The sequence below is a fragment of the Argentina silus genome (genome assembly GCF_951799395.1).
Source record: "Argentina silus genome assembly, chromosome: 13".
In the NCBI taxonomy this organism is placed as follows: domain Eukaryota; kingdom Metazoa; phylum Chordata; class Actinopteri; order Argentiniformes; family Argentinidae; genus Argentina; species Argentina silus.
The window spans coordinates 17,468,002-17,487,463 of NC_139667.1; the positions used below are offsets into that span (position 1 = coordinate 17,468,002).

The 19,462-nt window shown below is 37.9% G+C and overlaps 1 protein-coding gene across 1 annotated transcript; it reads right to left on the reverse strand.

Annotated features, from left to right (window-relative positions):
* Window positions 1-1,253: 1,253 nt before the first annotated feature.
* atp6v1c2 (ATPase H+ transporting V1 subunit C2) lies at window positions 1,254-17,726 on the reverse strand (the record flags this gene model as incomplete). Its single annotated transcript, XM_083684119.1, has 12 exons — window positions 1,254-2,192; window positions 3,008-3,137; window positions 4,142-4,239; window positions 4,347-4,431; window positions 5,870-5,962; window positions 6,748-6,816; window positions 8,052-8,147; window positions 8,676-8,740; window positions 9,315-9,409; window positions 15,085-15,170; window positions 15,737-15,804; window positions 17,598-17,726. 12 exons carry the CDS (start codon window positions 17,724-17,726, stop codon window positions 2,097-2,099), a joined length of 1,110 nt encoding a protein of 369 aa, XP_083540245.1. The 3' UTR covers window positions 1,254-2,096.
* Window positions 17,727-19,462: the final 1,736 nt, after the last annotated feature.

A 19,462-nucleotide genomic window follows, 5' to 3' on the forward strand; every position in this document is an offset into this window, starting at 1 on the left:
GCCTAAGGTTTTGGCTATGTTTCTGATTTTTCAGCCTAATAAAGGCTTCCTTGACTTTCATTGACACTGCTTTGGTCCTCATGTTGACAGACACCAATAGCAGACTCCCAAAATAATCTCTACTTTAATCTCAATATAATATAAAATGTATTTTAGATTTACATATATTTATTTTAGATTTTAACAGCATTCCATGCACACCAGCGCATCTCCAATACTGAGTAAAGTTGCATCACAGTACCGGCACCCAGCATGTCAGCGTGTAACAAGGCCTGATCGCTGCTATACTGTAGAAATGTCAATTCTAAATCCTTGATTGAAAATACTGTCTTTCAGTTACTTCAAATACGTAAAAAACTTAACGTCTTGTCCGGTTTCTTAGTTTATGTTTGTCTTTGTTTCATGTGATTCATTTTTTGTCTCCTGTTTGTTTTGTGTTCCTCACCTTGTGTCTTGTTTCAGATACTTCACTGCCCTTGTGTTTCCCGCCTGTGTGATTGTCGACCCCGCCTTGATTAGCTTCACCTGTTCCTCATCATCCTTCCCTGTGTATTTAGTCTGTATGTTCCCCTGTCTCTGTGCCAGTTCGTCTTTGTGTCAAGCGTTCCAGCGATTTTTCCTAGTGATGAGTAGTCCTGTTTTTTTTTTTTTTTATTATTTATATTATTCTCGAGTGTGTTTTTTGACTTTGCCTACCGCTTTTCGGATTATCTGCTTGCCTTTTTGATCTGCATGCCTGTGTACCGAACCTTTCTGATAGTAAAGACGATTCTATTGGATTTAAGTTTTTGTCTCCGAGTCGTGCGTTTGAGCCCTTAGCCAGCGCATTATTTTTGCATGGTATTGATCTAATTCAATTATTACACTGAAAACACTAATGTCAGGAGGCTTTGGTAAGTAATGAGGGCCCGGAGGTTCTGGTGTTAAAGGCACCATATGCAGGATTTGACTGCAATGGAAATTGCACTGACAATTCAGAATAGTGTCTACTCCTCTCTCCCTCCCCTTGCTCAATGCAAACTACTTCTAACTGAAACAATTTTCACGTTTTTATCCAGCGAATATCCTAGTTACATGACCTTGAAAAGGAGTGAAAGTGGTTAAAAGTGCAGTCATTATTTAGTTTGGAAATGTTTGCGGAAAAAATTAACACTGAAATGAGTCAGTAGATACTCACATCTGCTAAATCTGAAGTCTCAAACAAATTCTATCATTCCCCAAACAAAACTCAGACAAGGCTGTCATGTCAAACAGGATGTTTACTTGGAAAAATCATCAGAATACATGTTACAGACTTATTTTCACCCAAAGGCTTCTATTACTTAGGTCGGCTCCCAGCACTGAGAAATGCTTGCAGCCTCCAGGCAGCAGGTAGCCAATGAACCGCACACATGGAAGTCACAGGTACACACCAACAGCAAGTGTAGACGCCCAGAAACATCCCAAACATTTTGGAAAAGCAAATTCAGGCAGAAGGGCATCATAAGTAATGATTCAGCATGGTTATTTAGCAACATTTTCAAGGGGAAAAAGCTACGTATTACACCTTTAAGTGCAAATAAGGCATTTTATTTTCCAGCACATGATTAAATAGTTTCACAAATTGGACAATAATACATAATCTTCAAATCCAGGCTCGTCCCAGCTTTCCTAATAAATAGTAGATCAAATGTTATAAATAGCAACTCCACAAATATCAGATTAAAATCATTCACCCCAATTCACCAATCAAAAGAACACTAATCACACAAAAACTAAATCAATCCTATGCTCCAAGCCCTAATCCTGTTGACCCACGCCAAAGGGACACTTAATGTATCCAAACTATGCCAACTTGTTTAACTAGGTATGATCCTCTTACAAATAGCTTACTACCATTGCCACCACCAAAACGCATGATATGGCCGTCTGCTCCTGTGTATGTGTGTGTGCGTAAAGGCACAAAGCCCATTGAAAGAAGGAGGGCACAGAATTGTATGCAATAACATCAACAAATGACTTTTGTGTATAGACTTGATTGTATATACTGTATTTACAATTATTTTCCATTACAAGGTTTAGCGTTGTTGCTCCAAGGGCCCACTCCTCCTACGCTACTAGCTGGGGTCCACCAGGTTAATACTGAACTGGAAACAGATGTAGGAGTAGTACTCCTGCGGACCCACACTCATTCCATGGATGTCAAGGCCAATCTAGCAGACAGGGGGCGACAGAGAACAAAACCAGTAAGGAACAGTATCAGTGATGACATGTTATAGATAGAAATCCATATTTTCCACATCGGCTACAAAACCTCATGCCGCTCATGCAGCTACGGGTCTTCCTCTGCTTTACAAATATGGTAAGGAGAGGATATTCCATGGCAGAAGATGAGACTTGGTTTTCTCATGGATGATAACATCAGATCTTGAAAGAAGTTTCTAATACTATAATTTGTTGTGGTCAAAACACAATCAGTCTGTCTCACTAACCTTAATAGATATGACATTGTTTAGGACGAGTTTAAGATCGTTGCACATGTGCACTTCAGATAGCTCCAGTGCAACAAATATATTGAATATATGTTGTGTGCTACACTTATATTATTATCCCCTCCCCATATTAATGTTGATTGAAAAACTTGTATTTGGCAAATTGTAGGATTATTCAAACAATCATCTTTTTAAAGGCTCTTTATGCACCAAACTGATTTTTCCATGAAGTAGGTATTCACGCATATTTTCCTATAATCTACAATGTTTGAGATATACTCCTATTTGGTTTCAGACCCTGTCAAAGACATTCACGGTTGGATAAATTAATTATTCTGAGGTAGTAATTGGCACAGAGAGTGGAGGTAATCGATGTATGCTGGCAACATTGAGTATTCAATGTTTAAGGGAATACAGAGAACTGTGTAATGAGAGAAGGGTACACTAGACTGATATCTACTGTATCTGTTTCTATTAAAAAATGGATCCATATATTATTGAAGTCCTAATAGTGGATAGAAGGAAAAGCCTCTTACATCAGACTTGCTGGTGGTAGCTGTAGGCTCCAGGTGTGCAAATAGAGAACTCAGCCGCTTTCTTAGTTTCTTTACATGTTTCCTGTCTGGCTGTAGCAGCACCACTTGGAAGCTCACCGGGAGACCATACCTGACCAAGTAGAGACCAACTATTTAGAGCAACTTAACAGACAATGTTTTTTGTTGTTGTTGGTATTACTGGGTATTGTTTTAAACATCAAAATTGAAGATATTCAAGGTTTCAGGCTTATCACACTGTACTTACACTTGTAATGTTTTGTGGGAGTATTTCACAACTCACTGGTTTTGTGGCTGTATGTTGTTGGTTCTGAATTCATACCACAACTTGTTGTTTGGTTCAAACAAGGAGGTAAACTGAGGAGTAGGCTACACATTTTGATTCAGCTCCTGTGTGTGTGCAAGTTTGAGCTCCGCTTACAACAAGCTCAAATCGTTTCCCATTAACAAAAAAAGTGTGACAGTTTATCCCTCAAAAAGCACTATACAAAATAAATGCATTATAAGTATTATTATTATTATTATTATTATTACATTGTGAGAAAGAGAGTAGGCTGCCCTTGCTGAAAATGTGGACGTTCGCAGCCTATTATGACGGTTTTAATGACTGTAGGCTACTTTTGTATCCCGTCTCAATCCCACTGAAACCCAACATCCTTACTCCTGTCTTGCATAAAAATTCCTCACTTCATTCTATAATCAATACATTACATTATTGAAGCCGACTCACGCTTATTCATGTCAGACTGCGCTAAAACATTCACGCGATTCACGGTCCAGACAACATAGCCCTGCCCCGCTCGTGCTCCACTGCGCTCACATTCCCTGCTGCTAAGTGACAGGTAGCATATTGCTGAACTCATGGCGCGCACTGATATTGTAGCATGACTTTTCAGAAGTAAGAAAACATCAAACCTCATACTTAAGCCAGCACAAACTCCTTCTCAGTTTAACTCCTTGTTGACAATCAATAGTGTAACTGCTAGTTCAAAATCAAGCTGTTGCATTAGAACAGTTTCACCTTTTAATATGAATATGTATAATCTGAGGAATGGCATATGACTACATGCACACACAAGCCAAAGAAGCCAAATGGACAGAGCGTATTTGACTGACCTGAGAACAGATTCCACAAACACCCCTAGGGCTTTTAGGTGGATCCAGGCTACAAAAACGTCACTGAAGTTCACCTTGAGCCAACGCACAAAGGTTCCCTTGAGGAAGACAGACAGGCATAAGTACACATGCACAAACACACAAGTGCATGAGCACACACACACACACACTTCATAGCCTCACCGCACAAACTTGGTTCACTCACATAGTGCTCCTTGTCAACGTTAAGGCAGCACAACTCTCCCCTCTGCTGCTCCACCTGATCGAAGCTGATCTCACGCACTGTGAACCTATCAGGGAGAGAAAGCTAGTTATGTTAAGCTGCCTCACCCATGGGTATACGCCCTGAGGCAGCTTTGCCTCCCGCTCTGGTGGCGACAGTGGAAGTGACACAGGAATGTTTTACTAAACAGTATGGCCTAAATTATATGTAGTAAGGTTCAGGGTTCTCCCCAAAGAATGTAAGAGTGGCGCTGCGCCACGCTGTGAACTCGCCGGCACCACTATGTAAAAATGTCAAGGCAAATTAAACTATACACTGTATTTAGTAATGAACTATGAACTATCTTTGATCGCCAAAGACATTGTTGTGAAAAACGAAAGCGAAGTGAAAGCGTTATGATGTTCCTCAGTGAATTCATCTTATTTCTTGCGCATTTTGACACAAATAAACTCGAGTCAGGTTTTGATAATACAATCCAGCGCCACGCTGTTCAAGCATGGTTATTTTAGTTAACCCAGGCCTTCGGTAAACAAGGCCTTCGGTGTGTGTGTGTGTGTGTGTGTGTGTGTGTGTGTGTGTGTGTGTGTGTGTGTGTGTGTGTGTGTGTGAATCGATAGCTTTCGGCTAAGAAAAAGCCCTTTAGATGCAAACTGATTGGCTTGTTGTAGCTCGCGAAATTGCTTTTCAAAGTCAAAATCCTAGCTTATCAGAATGTCTCCCCCACTGTCCTTAATAGAGGAACAATGTTATTTCAAGTGAAATAGTTATTTGCTATATTGTCTTCTGTTTACAAATTGCACACCCATTCTCAGATGCAACACTGAAGTTGAAAATGTTGTCATTTCTAAACGGTGAAACCAATATGTACACAAATACCCTCAAATAAACGCTGAGAATCTCTAATTTAACTTCATAGTAATTGTTTGATTTCAAATTCAAACTTTTGGAGTATAGAGCCAATAGAAGAACAAATGCTTCACTGTCCCAATACTTATGCAGGGCACTGTGTATACCAACAACAATCCACGAAATTTAAGATGTAGCAATGGTGTATCTCGTGTTGTAGAGGTTGTGGCCATGGCTAGACAGCAGGTCTTCAGAGACACAGCAATATGTTTGCTGAGAATGACGAGTGGCTCTTGAGCTGTTTTTGTCTGCCAAGGGAGACAGCGTGGGACTGAGAGAACTCCAAAATGTCCTTATATGGGATATTCTGGGTGTTTTCTATTGCTAATTAACATCTCCCTGCACACGCATAATTTCTTCAGTTTTTATCATATGCACGTGGGTAAGGACACAATTCGGTCTCTCCGCATGTTTCATGGATCACACGTCGGTTTTGTGTTCAGACCCTGTTTTTTAAGAAAACATGTTTGCATTATTTAAGAACATATTGATGAATGAGTCCCACTGGATTGAGCTTCCCTTAAACGTGTGGAAGCTCAATTAATTCAAACACACTTAATCAGATGTAAGTTGCTGCAATAAAAAACCTGCTGACTTACTTGCTCTGTTTCGCATTGGCTTTGAATTCCCCAACAGCCTTCTTGAAAAGGGTTACAGTGAAAATCCCTCCTTCGCCCTGCTCATAGATCCTCCTGTTGTCACAAATGACAATGTAATAATTATCGGAACATCACGTGAGGTTAAGCGATTTGGTCGCACACCTCAATATGCTAGTCCATATGTCACAAACAATGTAATTTTTGGAGACAGGTGGTAGTGTTGGGGTCCAGAAAAAGAAGAGAAGATCAAGAGTTTTGGGCAGTCAAATATTGAGGCTTTTATTAAACAGAATATATTCCAGAGTCAAACCTTTCTCAGCAGGCATAATTAACTTTTTCAGAGCAGAACACAGTTTTATTCGACCTTGACCATGTATTGTTTTGGTTGACAGGCAATGAATTTACCACGGGGTAGGGGTATGCTTAGACAAAACAAGACCATGTTTTGGAGGCCATATTGGGGACTGACTCATGACCCACATAAATGTTTATACACATGGCACACTGAGAGGGGTTCAAATTAAGCAAACACTAATAAGAATAAGTATGAGCAATAACAATAGTTGGACTTGCTGAAGCAAACCCACTAATTAGTGCCACTGAGACTGATATGGGCAATGTAGTTGAGCTGTGGTCGGACAAACTCTCACTAGTAACTTTACACCTGTGGTTAGTCTGTCAGTCGGACACAGAAGGTGCATCCAAAACTTTTTAGTAGCATTTTTATTACTTGTTAAGATATAATGTGGGGTTGGCTACAATTTCACACAGTAGTGAACAGACTAAACTACTAAACTGTTGACTTTTGCAAATCCTTGAAAGGTAAGTTGTGACTACATTATGTGTGTGAGTAAGTAAGAGCATGGACTGTACTGCACCTGCTGGATCTAGGCACCACAAATTCTGCCAAGGATTCGTAGGTGCTTTCCCACTGCCCATAGCTCCCTCTACAACAGTGGAACACATGCACAAACACACAAGTGCATGAGCACACACACACACACACACACAAAACACAAGACAAATTAGTCAAACTATACATTTATTTGTAATAAGTAATTTTTAAAACTGCTTTTATGTACCTTTACCTTAATTTTATTTACAGATTGATTTTATTTAGTTTTTGACATTTGCCGCTTTCAAAACATGCGCTGCTGTAGGTTAAAACCAGGCTACCACCTTGGCACCACCAGGCTCTTCTCTGACGGATCGAGCCATGCCCCACTTTCCTGGCTTACAAGCCCTCACTAAAGTGTTGGCTAACAGTTCTCTGGGCGAAAATGCCTTGTTGATGCCAGAGGTCAGAGGAGAATGGCCAGACTGGTTCGAGATGATAGAAAGGCAACAGTAACTCAAATAACCACTCGTTACAACCAAGGCATACAGAAGACCATCTCTGAATGCACAACACGTCGAACCTTGAAGCAGATGGGTTACAGCAGCAGAAGACCACACTGGGTGCCACTCCTGTCAGCCTAGAACAGGAAACTGAGGCTACAATTCGCACGGGCTCACCAAAATTGGACAATAGAAGATTGGAAAAACGTTGCCTGGTCTGATGAGTCTCGATTTCTGCTGCGACATTCAGATGGTAGGGTCAGAATTTGGCGTAAACAACATGAAAGCATGGATCCATCCTGCCTTGTATCAACGGTTCAGGCTGGTGGTGGTGGTGTAATGGTGTGTGGGATATTTTCTTGGCACACTTTGGGCCCCTTAGTACCAATTGAGCATTGTTTAAACGCCACAGCCTACCTGAGTATTGTTGCTGACCATGTCCATCCCTTTATGACCACAGTGTACCCATCTTCTGATGGCTACTTCCAGCAGGATAATATGTCACATGTCACAAAGCTCAAATCATCTCAAACTGGTTTCTTGAACATGACAATGAGTTCACTGTACTCCAATGGCCTCCACAGTCACCAGATCTCAATCCAATAGAGCACCTTTGGGATGTGGTGGAACGGGAGATTCGCATCATGAATGTGCAGCCGACAAATCTGCAGCAACTGCGTGATGCTATCATGTCAATATGGACCAAAATCTCAGAGGAATGTTTCCAGCACCTTGTTGAATCTGTCACAAAGAATTAAGGCAGTTCTGAAGGCAAAAGGGGGTCCAACCCGGTACTAGCAAGGTGTACCTAACACAGTGGCCTGTGAGTGTAAGTGTCACTAACCTGGACACCACCACCAGTAGAGTGGTGAGGTACTCTGAGTCCACCATGTCCTCCCTCCTCACAATGTCAGCCAGGGCACGAGTCTGCAGGCTTCTGCTGTAAGAGAGAAGCATATCTTCCTAACAAAAACACCTATTCATTTTTAGATGCTAACAGCCAAAACAACAATAACTTTAATCCAGATTTCCACATTGTAACAAGGTTAAAGGTAAAGAAAAGAATATATTGTGGATAGTTGAGGGACAATATTTACATTAAGACATTACAGTGTGTTACAAATAATTTCTTCAACATTTTAATAGTCATTTGTTGTTGACCAATGCATTTCCACTGCAATATCATCAATAATGAATGAGAAAGATATTCACAATACAACTGAAGTTGTGGGAATGACAACTGGAATGTATAGATAATAATAATAATAATAATAATAATAATAATAATAATAATAATAATAATAATAATGATAAGATTAAAGATTAAAACTATTAACATTTTAAAATTAAAAGTATGTCAAATGTTGACAGTATTCCTGTTGTTGACTTTAAATAAAATACTAGAACTCCATTCCTATAATTCAATATTTACTTTTCAGAGAAGACACAAAGGTTAGGGATTACTCACTTTGTTTTGCGCTCAAGGCCCTGCAAACTGGCTGATTTCAGTTCTGTCTCTACCTGGAAGACTTGCTGACACACATACAAGTGCACACACACAAATACACACACACATACACACAGAATACTGGCTGTGCATTAAATGATGGAGTTAATTCAAAATTAATTATTATACAACGGTTAGATCCGACCAAGCATTGTGATTGGCCGAAAGGGCATTTGAAGCAATGCTAAAATAACTATATACAGTACCACAGCAACACGTCTTTACTGTTCTATTTGAAAAAGTCTTTTAAAATGAGGCAGCACAGATTCTAGTCCATTAGACATTAGTTTAGATTCAAGAATATTACCTTCGCACCTTCGATTTGGAGGCCATCATTTCATAACAAGCACATTAAAAAAATGTAAATTACTCATTGTTGAGGCACCACTTTGGGGTTCTTGTCTAGTAATGTTACGAAATCTCTATCACCTAAATTGCAAGGTGACCGATAAGGAGAAAAGACATCTAGAATTCCACATCAGATTAATTGGTAGATTAATCAACTAATAGGAAAACAATAATCAACTGACAGATCGAATTTTAAATATAATTACAAACACATTTAGATATAGAACAAGTATAGGAGGAGTAAAGCAATACCTTGGAGATGATGTCTGCAAGGCTCTTAAGAGGCAGTGCAGAGGGGTACTTGGCTTTGTCCCACTGGAAATTGGTAATGTAGCTGATCAGGTCCACTGATGAGAAAATTCGTCACAGGGGACCCATTTCACAACAAAAGTGCTCAAAACCAATTACAGCAACTAGGGACATGCAGAAACACTCATACAAAAAGTAAGTGCTCTCAAACACAGTTGTGTGCATTCACACACACACACACACACACCAGTATGTATGAGAATAAGGACTAAAAACAAATGTTTTGGTAGCCCTTTACATGACAGCTCGGAATAAGTGGGTAATAGCATGATGATAATAACAATGGTAATTACTAAAAGCTACCAGTAACAAGAAAGACAATTATGTCCTTGTTATGACAAGTTATGGCGGACTGTAGTTTCTACATAATTATTTTTCATGAAAGACGCTTGTTTCCATATTATTGTTACACCATTTCCATATTGTTCTTGAATCACTGAAACTGATGAGCACACATTTAATTTGATCCATAATCAAGAGACAGAGAATTACTATTGAAATAGTATCAGGAAAATGCTACATTACCTATTTCCATTTTGTTCTAGCCTTGTATCCCGTCTTAACCTCACAACTAAGACCATGTTTACCATAGTTAGACCATCAGTCAGTGGTAATAGTCATACCTATCAGTATGCATGCATCCACTGCATCATAAACACAGCAATAAGCTACCCAATGGGTCTGATACATAGGCCTACATGAATGGTTTATGGATAACTCCATACAGTTAATGTAAATGTATATTTTCCCTTATTAACAAATGTTGATGTTGACATTAGTAATAATAATCTGTCCAGTAGGTAATGTTGCTCTATAATGTAATTGTTTGTGGGTGGAGAATGAATGGACACCTTAAAAACCGTATCACACTGTGTTGTTGCAGTTGTCAGAATCAGAATCAGAATCAAAATCAGAATTCTTTTACTTGGCCAAGTATATTTGCACATACAGGAAATTGACTTGGTGAGGTTGGTGCATGGACATAAAAAACAAATAGCAAATATTGACAAGAAATTTACAAAATAGCTAAATATTAACAAAATAGCAATTACAAATTTACAAAAAAGAGCAGCAGAACAATACATATTGGAGACTGTGTGAGACTAAGTGGCAATGAGGCTAGAGGCTGTGAAATGGTTGTGGGGCATGAAGTGGCATGTTGTATTTGAAAAAAATTTATGAAGTTGGCAAGTTGTATTTGACTGAATAATATGTCCAATGACATTCACCACAATATTTCATTAACATCAATAACAAGACGTTAGCTACAAATATTAATTAATTCCATAACATAATACACATTTGTGATTTTACAATCCAAAGCTAATCCTATGGCTTGAGTTCCACAGCTAACATTAGTGCTACTTTCAATTGAGGCTGTGTTCGCTTATTACTAAATAAATAAATCTGACTGAGTAACCATGGTCTTAGTTGTTAGGTTAAGATGGGGTACAAGGCTAGAAAAAAATGGAAACAGGTAATATAACATTGTCCAGCTCTGATACCGCCTTATGTCATAGAAACTACCATCTCTGTTCAAGCATTTTTCATTAAAAATAATTACATGGAAACTACAGTCCAACTGACCTTGTAATAACAAACAATAAACAAAACATTTCCAAGCACACAAACCACACACATGCTCTCATACAAAACATACGAGACATTCTTCCAATCCGGGAAACACAGCATATAAAATGCCAAATGCAAGCCAAAATACCCAGTAAGGCCTGGAAGCAGGCTTTCAAAGGCGACTGTGTGAGTCTTTGATGATTCTTGTGGGCTGGTGAAGGGAGATATAACAAAATGTTTTTGTTGAAGACAGTGTGCATACATTGATAATATATAAATAACTGGATGAAGTGAACTACTGACCGCCCAATGGATTCCTATGAGAGATGTGATTGTCGCAGTGAATCCAGGAAATGCTGTTAATGGGAGCTGCCATAGCATTCATAGCGACAGCTGATTGGAGGCACCAACCTTGGCGTTCCCAGGGAGAAGACTACATAAAATTGTAGGAAATAATAGAAACCGAAATCGCAGTCCAAAACGGAATACAAAGTTTAACATGGGTTTCAATTGGGAAACATGCTCTTTGGCACCAGCCACTGCAGTACCCTGCAGTTCTCACCATGGCCACAAGCTATAGCCGGCTTCAATATCTCTAGGCAGGATTGCTCCCCTGTGTGCATAGCATATTACAGCCACTTATAGAATGGAGAAGCCTAGTTTGTGTCTCTTTAGTTGTTGTTTAAAATATGCATGTTGTCATTGCTACTTCAATAACGCTGTTGCGGCAGATAGTAGTTGTGAAGATGTGCTGCCGAAAGCCACCACCAGGTGGAGGCAAGACCTGTGATGTACATTTGTAAAGATCCATCCTTCTGTTGTAGAAATGACTGACAGTGCTGATATTTGTGTTCCTTCCTTGTAACAAAATAATCACATAAAAGAACATGAGAGAGAGATTATTTTGTGATTGCAGAGCCTTGCTTCATCTAGATAGATTAACTCCTTGCACAAATGACAGAATATCTAATATACAGTGCCTTCGGAAAGTATTCAGGCCCCTTCACTTTTCCACATTTTGTTGTGTTATAGACTCAATTTAAAATGGATTAAATTAAAAGATTTTGCCATCAATCCACAGACAATACCCCAGAATGACAAAGCGAAAACAGTTTTTTTGAAATTTCAGTAAATTTATTAAAATTGAAAGACAGAAATACCTCATGTACATAAGTATTCAGACCATTTGCTACGACACTCTTAAAATTAAGTAAAATGCAAAAATGACTGTGCTTTTTCCTCTCCACCATTCAACTTTGTAGAGTTTTGTAAGTCTCCCCAGGCCTCAGGGTCGCATTCCTGAGCAGTTTTGTTCCTCTCCATTTGCTCAGTTTATAATGACAACCTGATCCACACAGTGTGTAATGGATTCCTATGCAAATCAGAGACCCTATAAAAACAAAGATATTAATTCCAAAATTACATGAACTATTATCCTTGCATTAAGATGGACTCCGATGGACAACTTCTTGAGTGATTTGTTGATGACATTATGGCATTTTAGCTCATTTTAAGAGTGTAATAGCAAAGGGTCTGAATACTTATGTACATAAGGTATTTCTGTATTTCAATTTTAAGAAATTTACTGACATTTCTAAAAACGTGTTTTCACTTTGTCATTCTGGGGTATTGTGTGTGGATTGATGGCAAATTCTTTTAACTTGAATTCTTTAAAATGAGTCTATTACACAACAAAATGTGAAAAAAGTGAAGGGGTCTGAATACTTTCCGAAGGCACTGATTAGCATATTAGGTAATGAATTACAGGGAGATGAAGAGTGAAGAAGATCTTAATGCAGACCAACTTGTGTTTTCCAAATATCCTTATTTACTCTCATTGTTTGTTGAAGTCATCACGCATTCTCTCAAATGCCCAACACGCTAAGAGCCTATTCAACTGGCATTAAGCCTTTACATTCCTAGTCTTTGGCAGTTTTTTGTTATAGCCCGCTAAATGTTTTAATTGTTTCTATGTTCCATGTTGGTTCCAGGGTCCACGCAATAGAGGCGACATGTACAGTAGCTCTATTAATCTATTAAATATTTTAATCTATTAAATATTTTCTCATAAACATAACATAAACCATATTTAAACCTAAAACACAGAAATGTCCCCAACTGTCCCCTTTGAATTGATAGTTTGATTGGATCCACGTTATGCCAAGTTCATCTGAATGCCATGTAGTTGTACACATCTAAGCCTATATAACAAGTGTACAGTAAACATGTTGTCCCCCACAAATGATGTAGCGCTGAAGCCTGTGTATTGATAAGATACTTTACTTCAAACACATATTTCAGCAATAGGTTAAGACAAAATATTTGCACAGCCAAATTATTTGGTTATGCGACTGGCTATAAACTTAGGTTATACAACTGTGGTTTCCGTATTCATAAAGGCCATGTGTTGGTATTCAATTCTGCTGCATAAGAGACTTCACTCAAAAAATATTATTCCAAAATGCGTTAGGCTATTGGCCTACTGCATTAGGCTCCACTCCTACAGTTGCATTCATAGCCAGAAATGTTACCGGATGTGTAGCGCTTATTTGATTCATTATCAGTCTTGCTTCTTTTTTTGCTTCTTTTGCTTTGCATTGATTTCTCAAAATAGTATTCCTAAATTTGTTAGGCTATAAGCTTACTGCATTAGGCTACACTCCTAGCTCTTCACTTTGCACCCTATTATGACGTTTTTAATGATGAATTGTCATCACCTCGAAACTCCCAACATCCTTACTCCTGTCTCGCATGAACATTTCTAGCTTCATTCTTCTTTTGGCTCTATACTTCAAAAGTTTGGAATTGAAATCAAACAATTACTATGAGATTAAAGTAGAGATTATCTGCTTTTATTTTAGGGTATTTGTGTACGCAAAGCCTAGAATCAATACTAGACATTGACAACTCTCTTATGCCTGCACAAATGATGTGATGTAACACACCTGACAGAAACACCTGTCAAGCCAAGTGTCCTATTACTTTTGGTGCCCTAAAATAGGGGGACCATGTATAAAAAGTGTTGTCATTTCTAAATGGTGAAACCAATGTACACAAATATCCTCAAATAAAATCTGAGAATCTCTATTTTAACCTTATAGTAATTGTTTTATTTCAAATCCAAACTTTTGAAGTATAGAGCCAAAAGAAGAAATGGTTATGGTTAATGCTTCACTGTCCAATTACTTACACAGGGCACTGTATGTAATGGCATGCTGTGGACAACTAACTGCCTCATTATCAATCAATTGCGGTCATAACACAGGCAGGTGCATTTGAATAATCCCAATTCCTTTTGGATACTTACCATTACCATATTGACTAACCTGTTATTTGTTGTTGCTAGTTTCTACATAACAAAAACATAAATTAATCATAATAATGATAATTCCGGTGAATATTTACATCATAACTGGAATGTATTGCCTGCTACTTACTCACATATTACTAAATACCGGGCTAATACCATGTTGTTATTGTGTACTAGATATAAGAGATTACCGTCTTATTTCCGTACTGGAAAATAAAGTGCTACCGATAACATTGTCTCTCTTTTATCAAATGATCATTGTGGATTTGAGCTGAGAAATGTACATACGGAAATGGTCACATTTGATTGATCAAACATTTGTATATCTCAGATCTGAGCGTAGATTACTTTGCGTGCATGCAACATGAAATGTCCACACATTTCATAAATAAACACCCACAAGTCACCTTATATGGAAAAATGTACAAAAAAAGTTTACATTTTTTGCAGAAGTGTGCAGGAAATCAGGGTGAGACGGTATTCACTGAGTTATGAAACTATAACAATGTGTTACATTTGGTAGGGTTGCTTTCAATATACCATCAATAAAGATTTAACTTATGAGCCAAATCCTTTGAAGAGTAGCCTATGGCATGCGATGCAAATGTATTTGTGAACATAATGCAAAAGGACAACGTGAACCCAAGGTATGTGTGTGTGTGTGATCTGTGCAATTTCAGTCAAATTCCAGGGATCACACAAATGCTGCCGGAATCCCATATACTCTTCGCTAATGAGTCCCTATTTCTGTTTGATCAGCCAGCGTCTTGCTCCATTGCTTACTGTTTGACTCCCACCCTCCTGAGGTTCTTGTCTACGTATATGACTTACCACCATTGGTGAGGGTGTTCTCCAGCACTTTGTTACTGGACTGTTCCATCACCTCTGCCATGCACTGGGATATCTTTCGCATGACACTGGAGGAAAACAAGGAGGTGGCACGCCTTTGATTATAGCAAACAAGCATCACTGGTCACTGTCATTTCACAGATCACCTTCACATGTTTGCTAATTACAGCTAGTGGGATATTTGGGAACTTGTGCCTATTAGTTCAGGCTATTATTGTGTTGTTTTTCGATTGGCTGTTGTGCCTTCTAAACTTGTGGTTTACATAGGGATATGTATGTGTTGAGATCTGCCTCACTATTCATAGCCTGTCCTCTGGAATTTAGCCTGTCATACCATCTTGGATCTTACGGGGTAACCTCCATTAGAAAAAAAGGAACTGCCCAAAATCCATAACATACCACCTCATCTGTGAAACGTGGTGGAGGGAGTGTTATGGCTTGGGCATGTATGGCAGCCACCGGAACTGGCTCACTTGTCTGAACAGGACAACGGGTCATAATTATGTCATTTTGTTCACACAAACCCAGCGAACTTAGTTTCTGCAAGAAGCAAGCCCCCGGTTTAAGATCTAGCTAGACAATTTGGTCTTTATATTATATACAGTATGCACGCTATTGTATAATGGCCTCTTACCTCTGAGCTTGGATGTCCAGTTTTGAGAGGTCATCTGACACACCAAGAAGGATGTCCAATGTTCCAAGCTGTGAGTATAGATAGAAATGTTATGATTACCCATATGATCATTCATATACCTGTAAAACTTTACCAAATAATAATGACATTTGATAAAGTTAAATAATGTTCAATAAACTTTAACATGTTATGGTTATAGTGTGATAGGAGAAATGTAGTTCATAGCTAAGATAAGTTAAAAAAAAGAGGATTTAGCATTACATGCTTTACAATAATTTAATATAGTTTCCAGTTGAAATGAATGAGAGGCTATAGCAATTTCTGATCAAGAAATTGAATTAAATAGGTCACATGGAAATGAAAGCCTCCAAGCCACCTCTTGACTTGAGCAACCTGAGGCCACCACTTCACCGGAGAATGCAACCAAACCCCTTCAACCTCCACAAATGTACTCAAGCGCACACTGAAATAAATAGACATATAAATCAGCTTGCATCTTCCAGCAAGCCTGTGTAGGCCTAAAACAAAACATATTGCCATTCCCTGTATGCCTAAACCATGTTGCTATGAGTGCTTTCTTTACAATTGTTAAAGAAAACCAATTTAACTAATGTCAACATGGTTTTGCTGTAGGAATGGAAATATGGTTTTACTTAAGGCCTAATGAGGATGAATGCTATGGAGACAGATTATTGCCAATATTGTCATAAATAAATAGTACAATTCACAAATGTATACCATGATCCGTAAACAAAAAATACAAAGCACAAATATAATTCACTATCCACAAACAAATACCTCAATTTGTATTTGTAATTCACTATCCACAAACACATGCAACACGTAATGCTGTTTGATTATATCAAGCCTTTTTTTTGTGTACACAACAAAGAAAGAAAATTAACTTGTTATTACAGAAAAATTGAGTAAAAACATTATGAATATCATGGCCTTTTCGATATGGTTTTTAGAATGTTTGAACCATAGCTTCCCTGCAGCCAAAACAGGCACATTAATAAAGGCCTTTTAAAAACCCAATCATTAATGAGAAATCTAGCTAAAGCACTTCAGCTTGAATTGACTAGCTAGCTACCTAGCTCCATCATTGTATAGCCTTATGAAATCTAAAACGCAAACTATGACTTTCTAGCTATCAATGGCTGTAGCCTAGTATAACCAAAAACCCTAGGTTATTATGTCCATGTTACAGCTAGCTAACGTCAGCTATCTAGCTAGCTACAAAGGTAGGTACACATTTAAATAAATGCAATTAATTGCACATTGTGATAGAGGGGCAAATGCCAATTATTGGTTGTGAGGCAAATTCTGACAGAAAAACAATAGTCTGGGGGGACTTTTATGTAAATCCCTTTCATATAAAGTGTTACCAATAAATCTGTAGCATTGAAGGAATGAGATTACATGATCAGTTTTGGTGTCATGGTCGAACACTGGCCATTACATACCTATTTTCCATTTTGTTTGCACACAATTGCCGCTATAGAGAAGTATAGCATTATTCTTAAACTTTCAGTGCTGCCAGTCCACAAAACTACATGCTACACCTTTGAACTATAACCATTCTGTAGTATTGTTATCCAGCTGTGGGCTAATTAAACTCTCAAATACCCATTAGGTTGTCATGTACTCCTTTGAATGGAATGGATTTTATTTTTAAGTGACCTCTTAGATGTCATTCTGGCAGAGACATTTAAGAACTGGAAGAGCTGCCCTGCTGGTGTGTCAGGTGTGTTAGGCTTTGTGGTGCTTTGTAGTGTTCTGTCAGTGCATTTAATATGAAGTGCTATTTGTGCTTCTTCATATAGGGGGAATACCATAGCTGGGAGAGAGAAGTCCTAACCTTTAATTCTGGGATGGGGAACTTGAAGCTGGAGGCCAGGTTGGTTTTGGCTATGGTGCTCTTGAGCTTCTCCAGACACTGCGAGTTGGTCTTGTCCAGTGGAACAGAAATCAACCAGAAGTCCGTCATGACTTACACATCTCTGCTGCCGCCTCTCTTACATGTGGTAACCTCTGTGCTTCAAAAAGAGAAACCAATACATGACTTTCTACGGAAACCACTACATATAACAGGTAGGCCTATGCTTATGCTCATGTTTATGGTGTTATCTTAGAGTAGCCTACATGCTGATCTCAGAATTTTATTGGGAAAGCAATCTTTTCTGAATTGTGAGAGGTAACACAAAAAGTCACTTTAAAAATCAACTTGTTTGAATGCAATAAGATATGATAAACCTGTAACACTTTATATTAAGGTCCCCTTTGTAAAGGGTTTATAAATGGTTTATAATGAGTTAATACATCACTTATAACCAGTTTATTATTCAGTTCTAAACCATTTATAAACAGGTATAACTCATTAGTATAGATTGTTCGATATTCACTTGTAGTTTGCCAAATAGGGAACTTGCAATCAGGAGCCAGTTATTAATGCTTTATAAATGCACTTATAAATGCTTAGAAAACTAACTGATGTGAAATCATCCAACATTATTTGCAATGATTGCACAGTGTTGCATAGTTAGGAAATTGGATTTGCTAGTTTTTACATTGGTTTTGTGTAATTGTATGGGTGTAATGTACTCTATCTATCTATGCCTATATCTTACAATTACCATCATGATTACCCCTGTCAGATATGGTAGAAGCTGAGACCCTCCAATTATTTATTAACTTATTGGACTATAGAGAAATATTTTTCAATGATTACAGTATTAGACATTTATTATGAAATATTATTATTATTATTGTTAATTACTCCATTTACAAAATGTTTTCAATTATTACAACAGTGTACCAAGCTGCACTGCCCTTTCGCATTTCTAAGTGCATTTCTAAAGCATTAATAACTGGCACCTGATTGCAAGCTCTCTATTTGCAAGCACTAAGTCAATATCAAACAATCTAAATGAATGAGTTTTAACTGTTTGTAAATGGTTTATAATTGAATTACTGGTTGTAAGTGATTTATTAACTAATTATAAACCATTTATAAACCCTTTACAAAGGGGACCTTAATGTAAAGTGTTATCAATAAACCGTATAGTGTAACATGAAGTAGTTATTGGATTGGCAAAGAGTTGGCTAATAAGCGGTGGCTGGCAGTCCACTTTATTTTACAGTCTTGTATTAAGCAGGTATTCACTTAGAATGTAGTGGGGTAAAACTGTTATCACTGTGCTTCATTGAGATAAGTGCCCCTTGTTAACATACTACATACTTTTTTGCTAAATACCATATAAATATCAGCTTAAACTTGGCTGTAAAATAAAGTGTTCCCCAGTGGCCTAATGGCTCATAAACAATTCATTTGAAGTGCAATTTTTCCACAAATTCTGAGAAAATTATCTAGGAAAGAAGAAAACATAAGATCAAATGAAATGACAATAACATTAAAAAAAATGCTCTGGACTCTTGACCATTTGGTTAATCAAGTCATGAGAGGAACCATTATAATGTTTATTCTGGCTTAAGTATGTTAACCTTCAAGAAACTACAAATAATGAAATACAAATGATTTTGAAGAATACCACTTGCTTGATAAGATTTAAAAATGTGCATTAAATACAACCTTAGCCTGCATATCCTCCTGGTTTGATTCCACTGAAGTAGAACATGCTAGGCCTACATCAAACCAAAAATATACACCATGATAGTAAAAAGATTGGAATGTCCTCTGCCTTACCGTTAGTTGAGAGTGTTGTT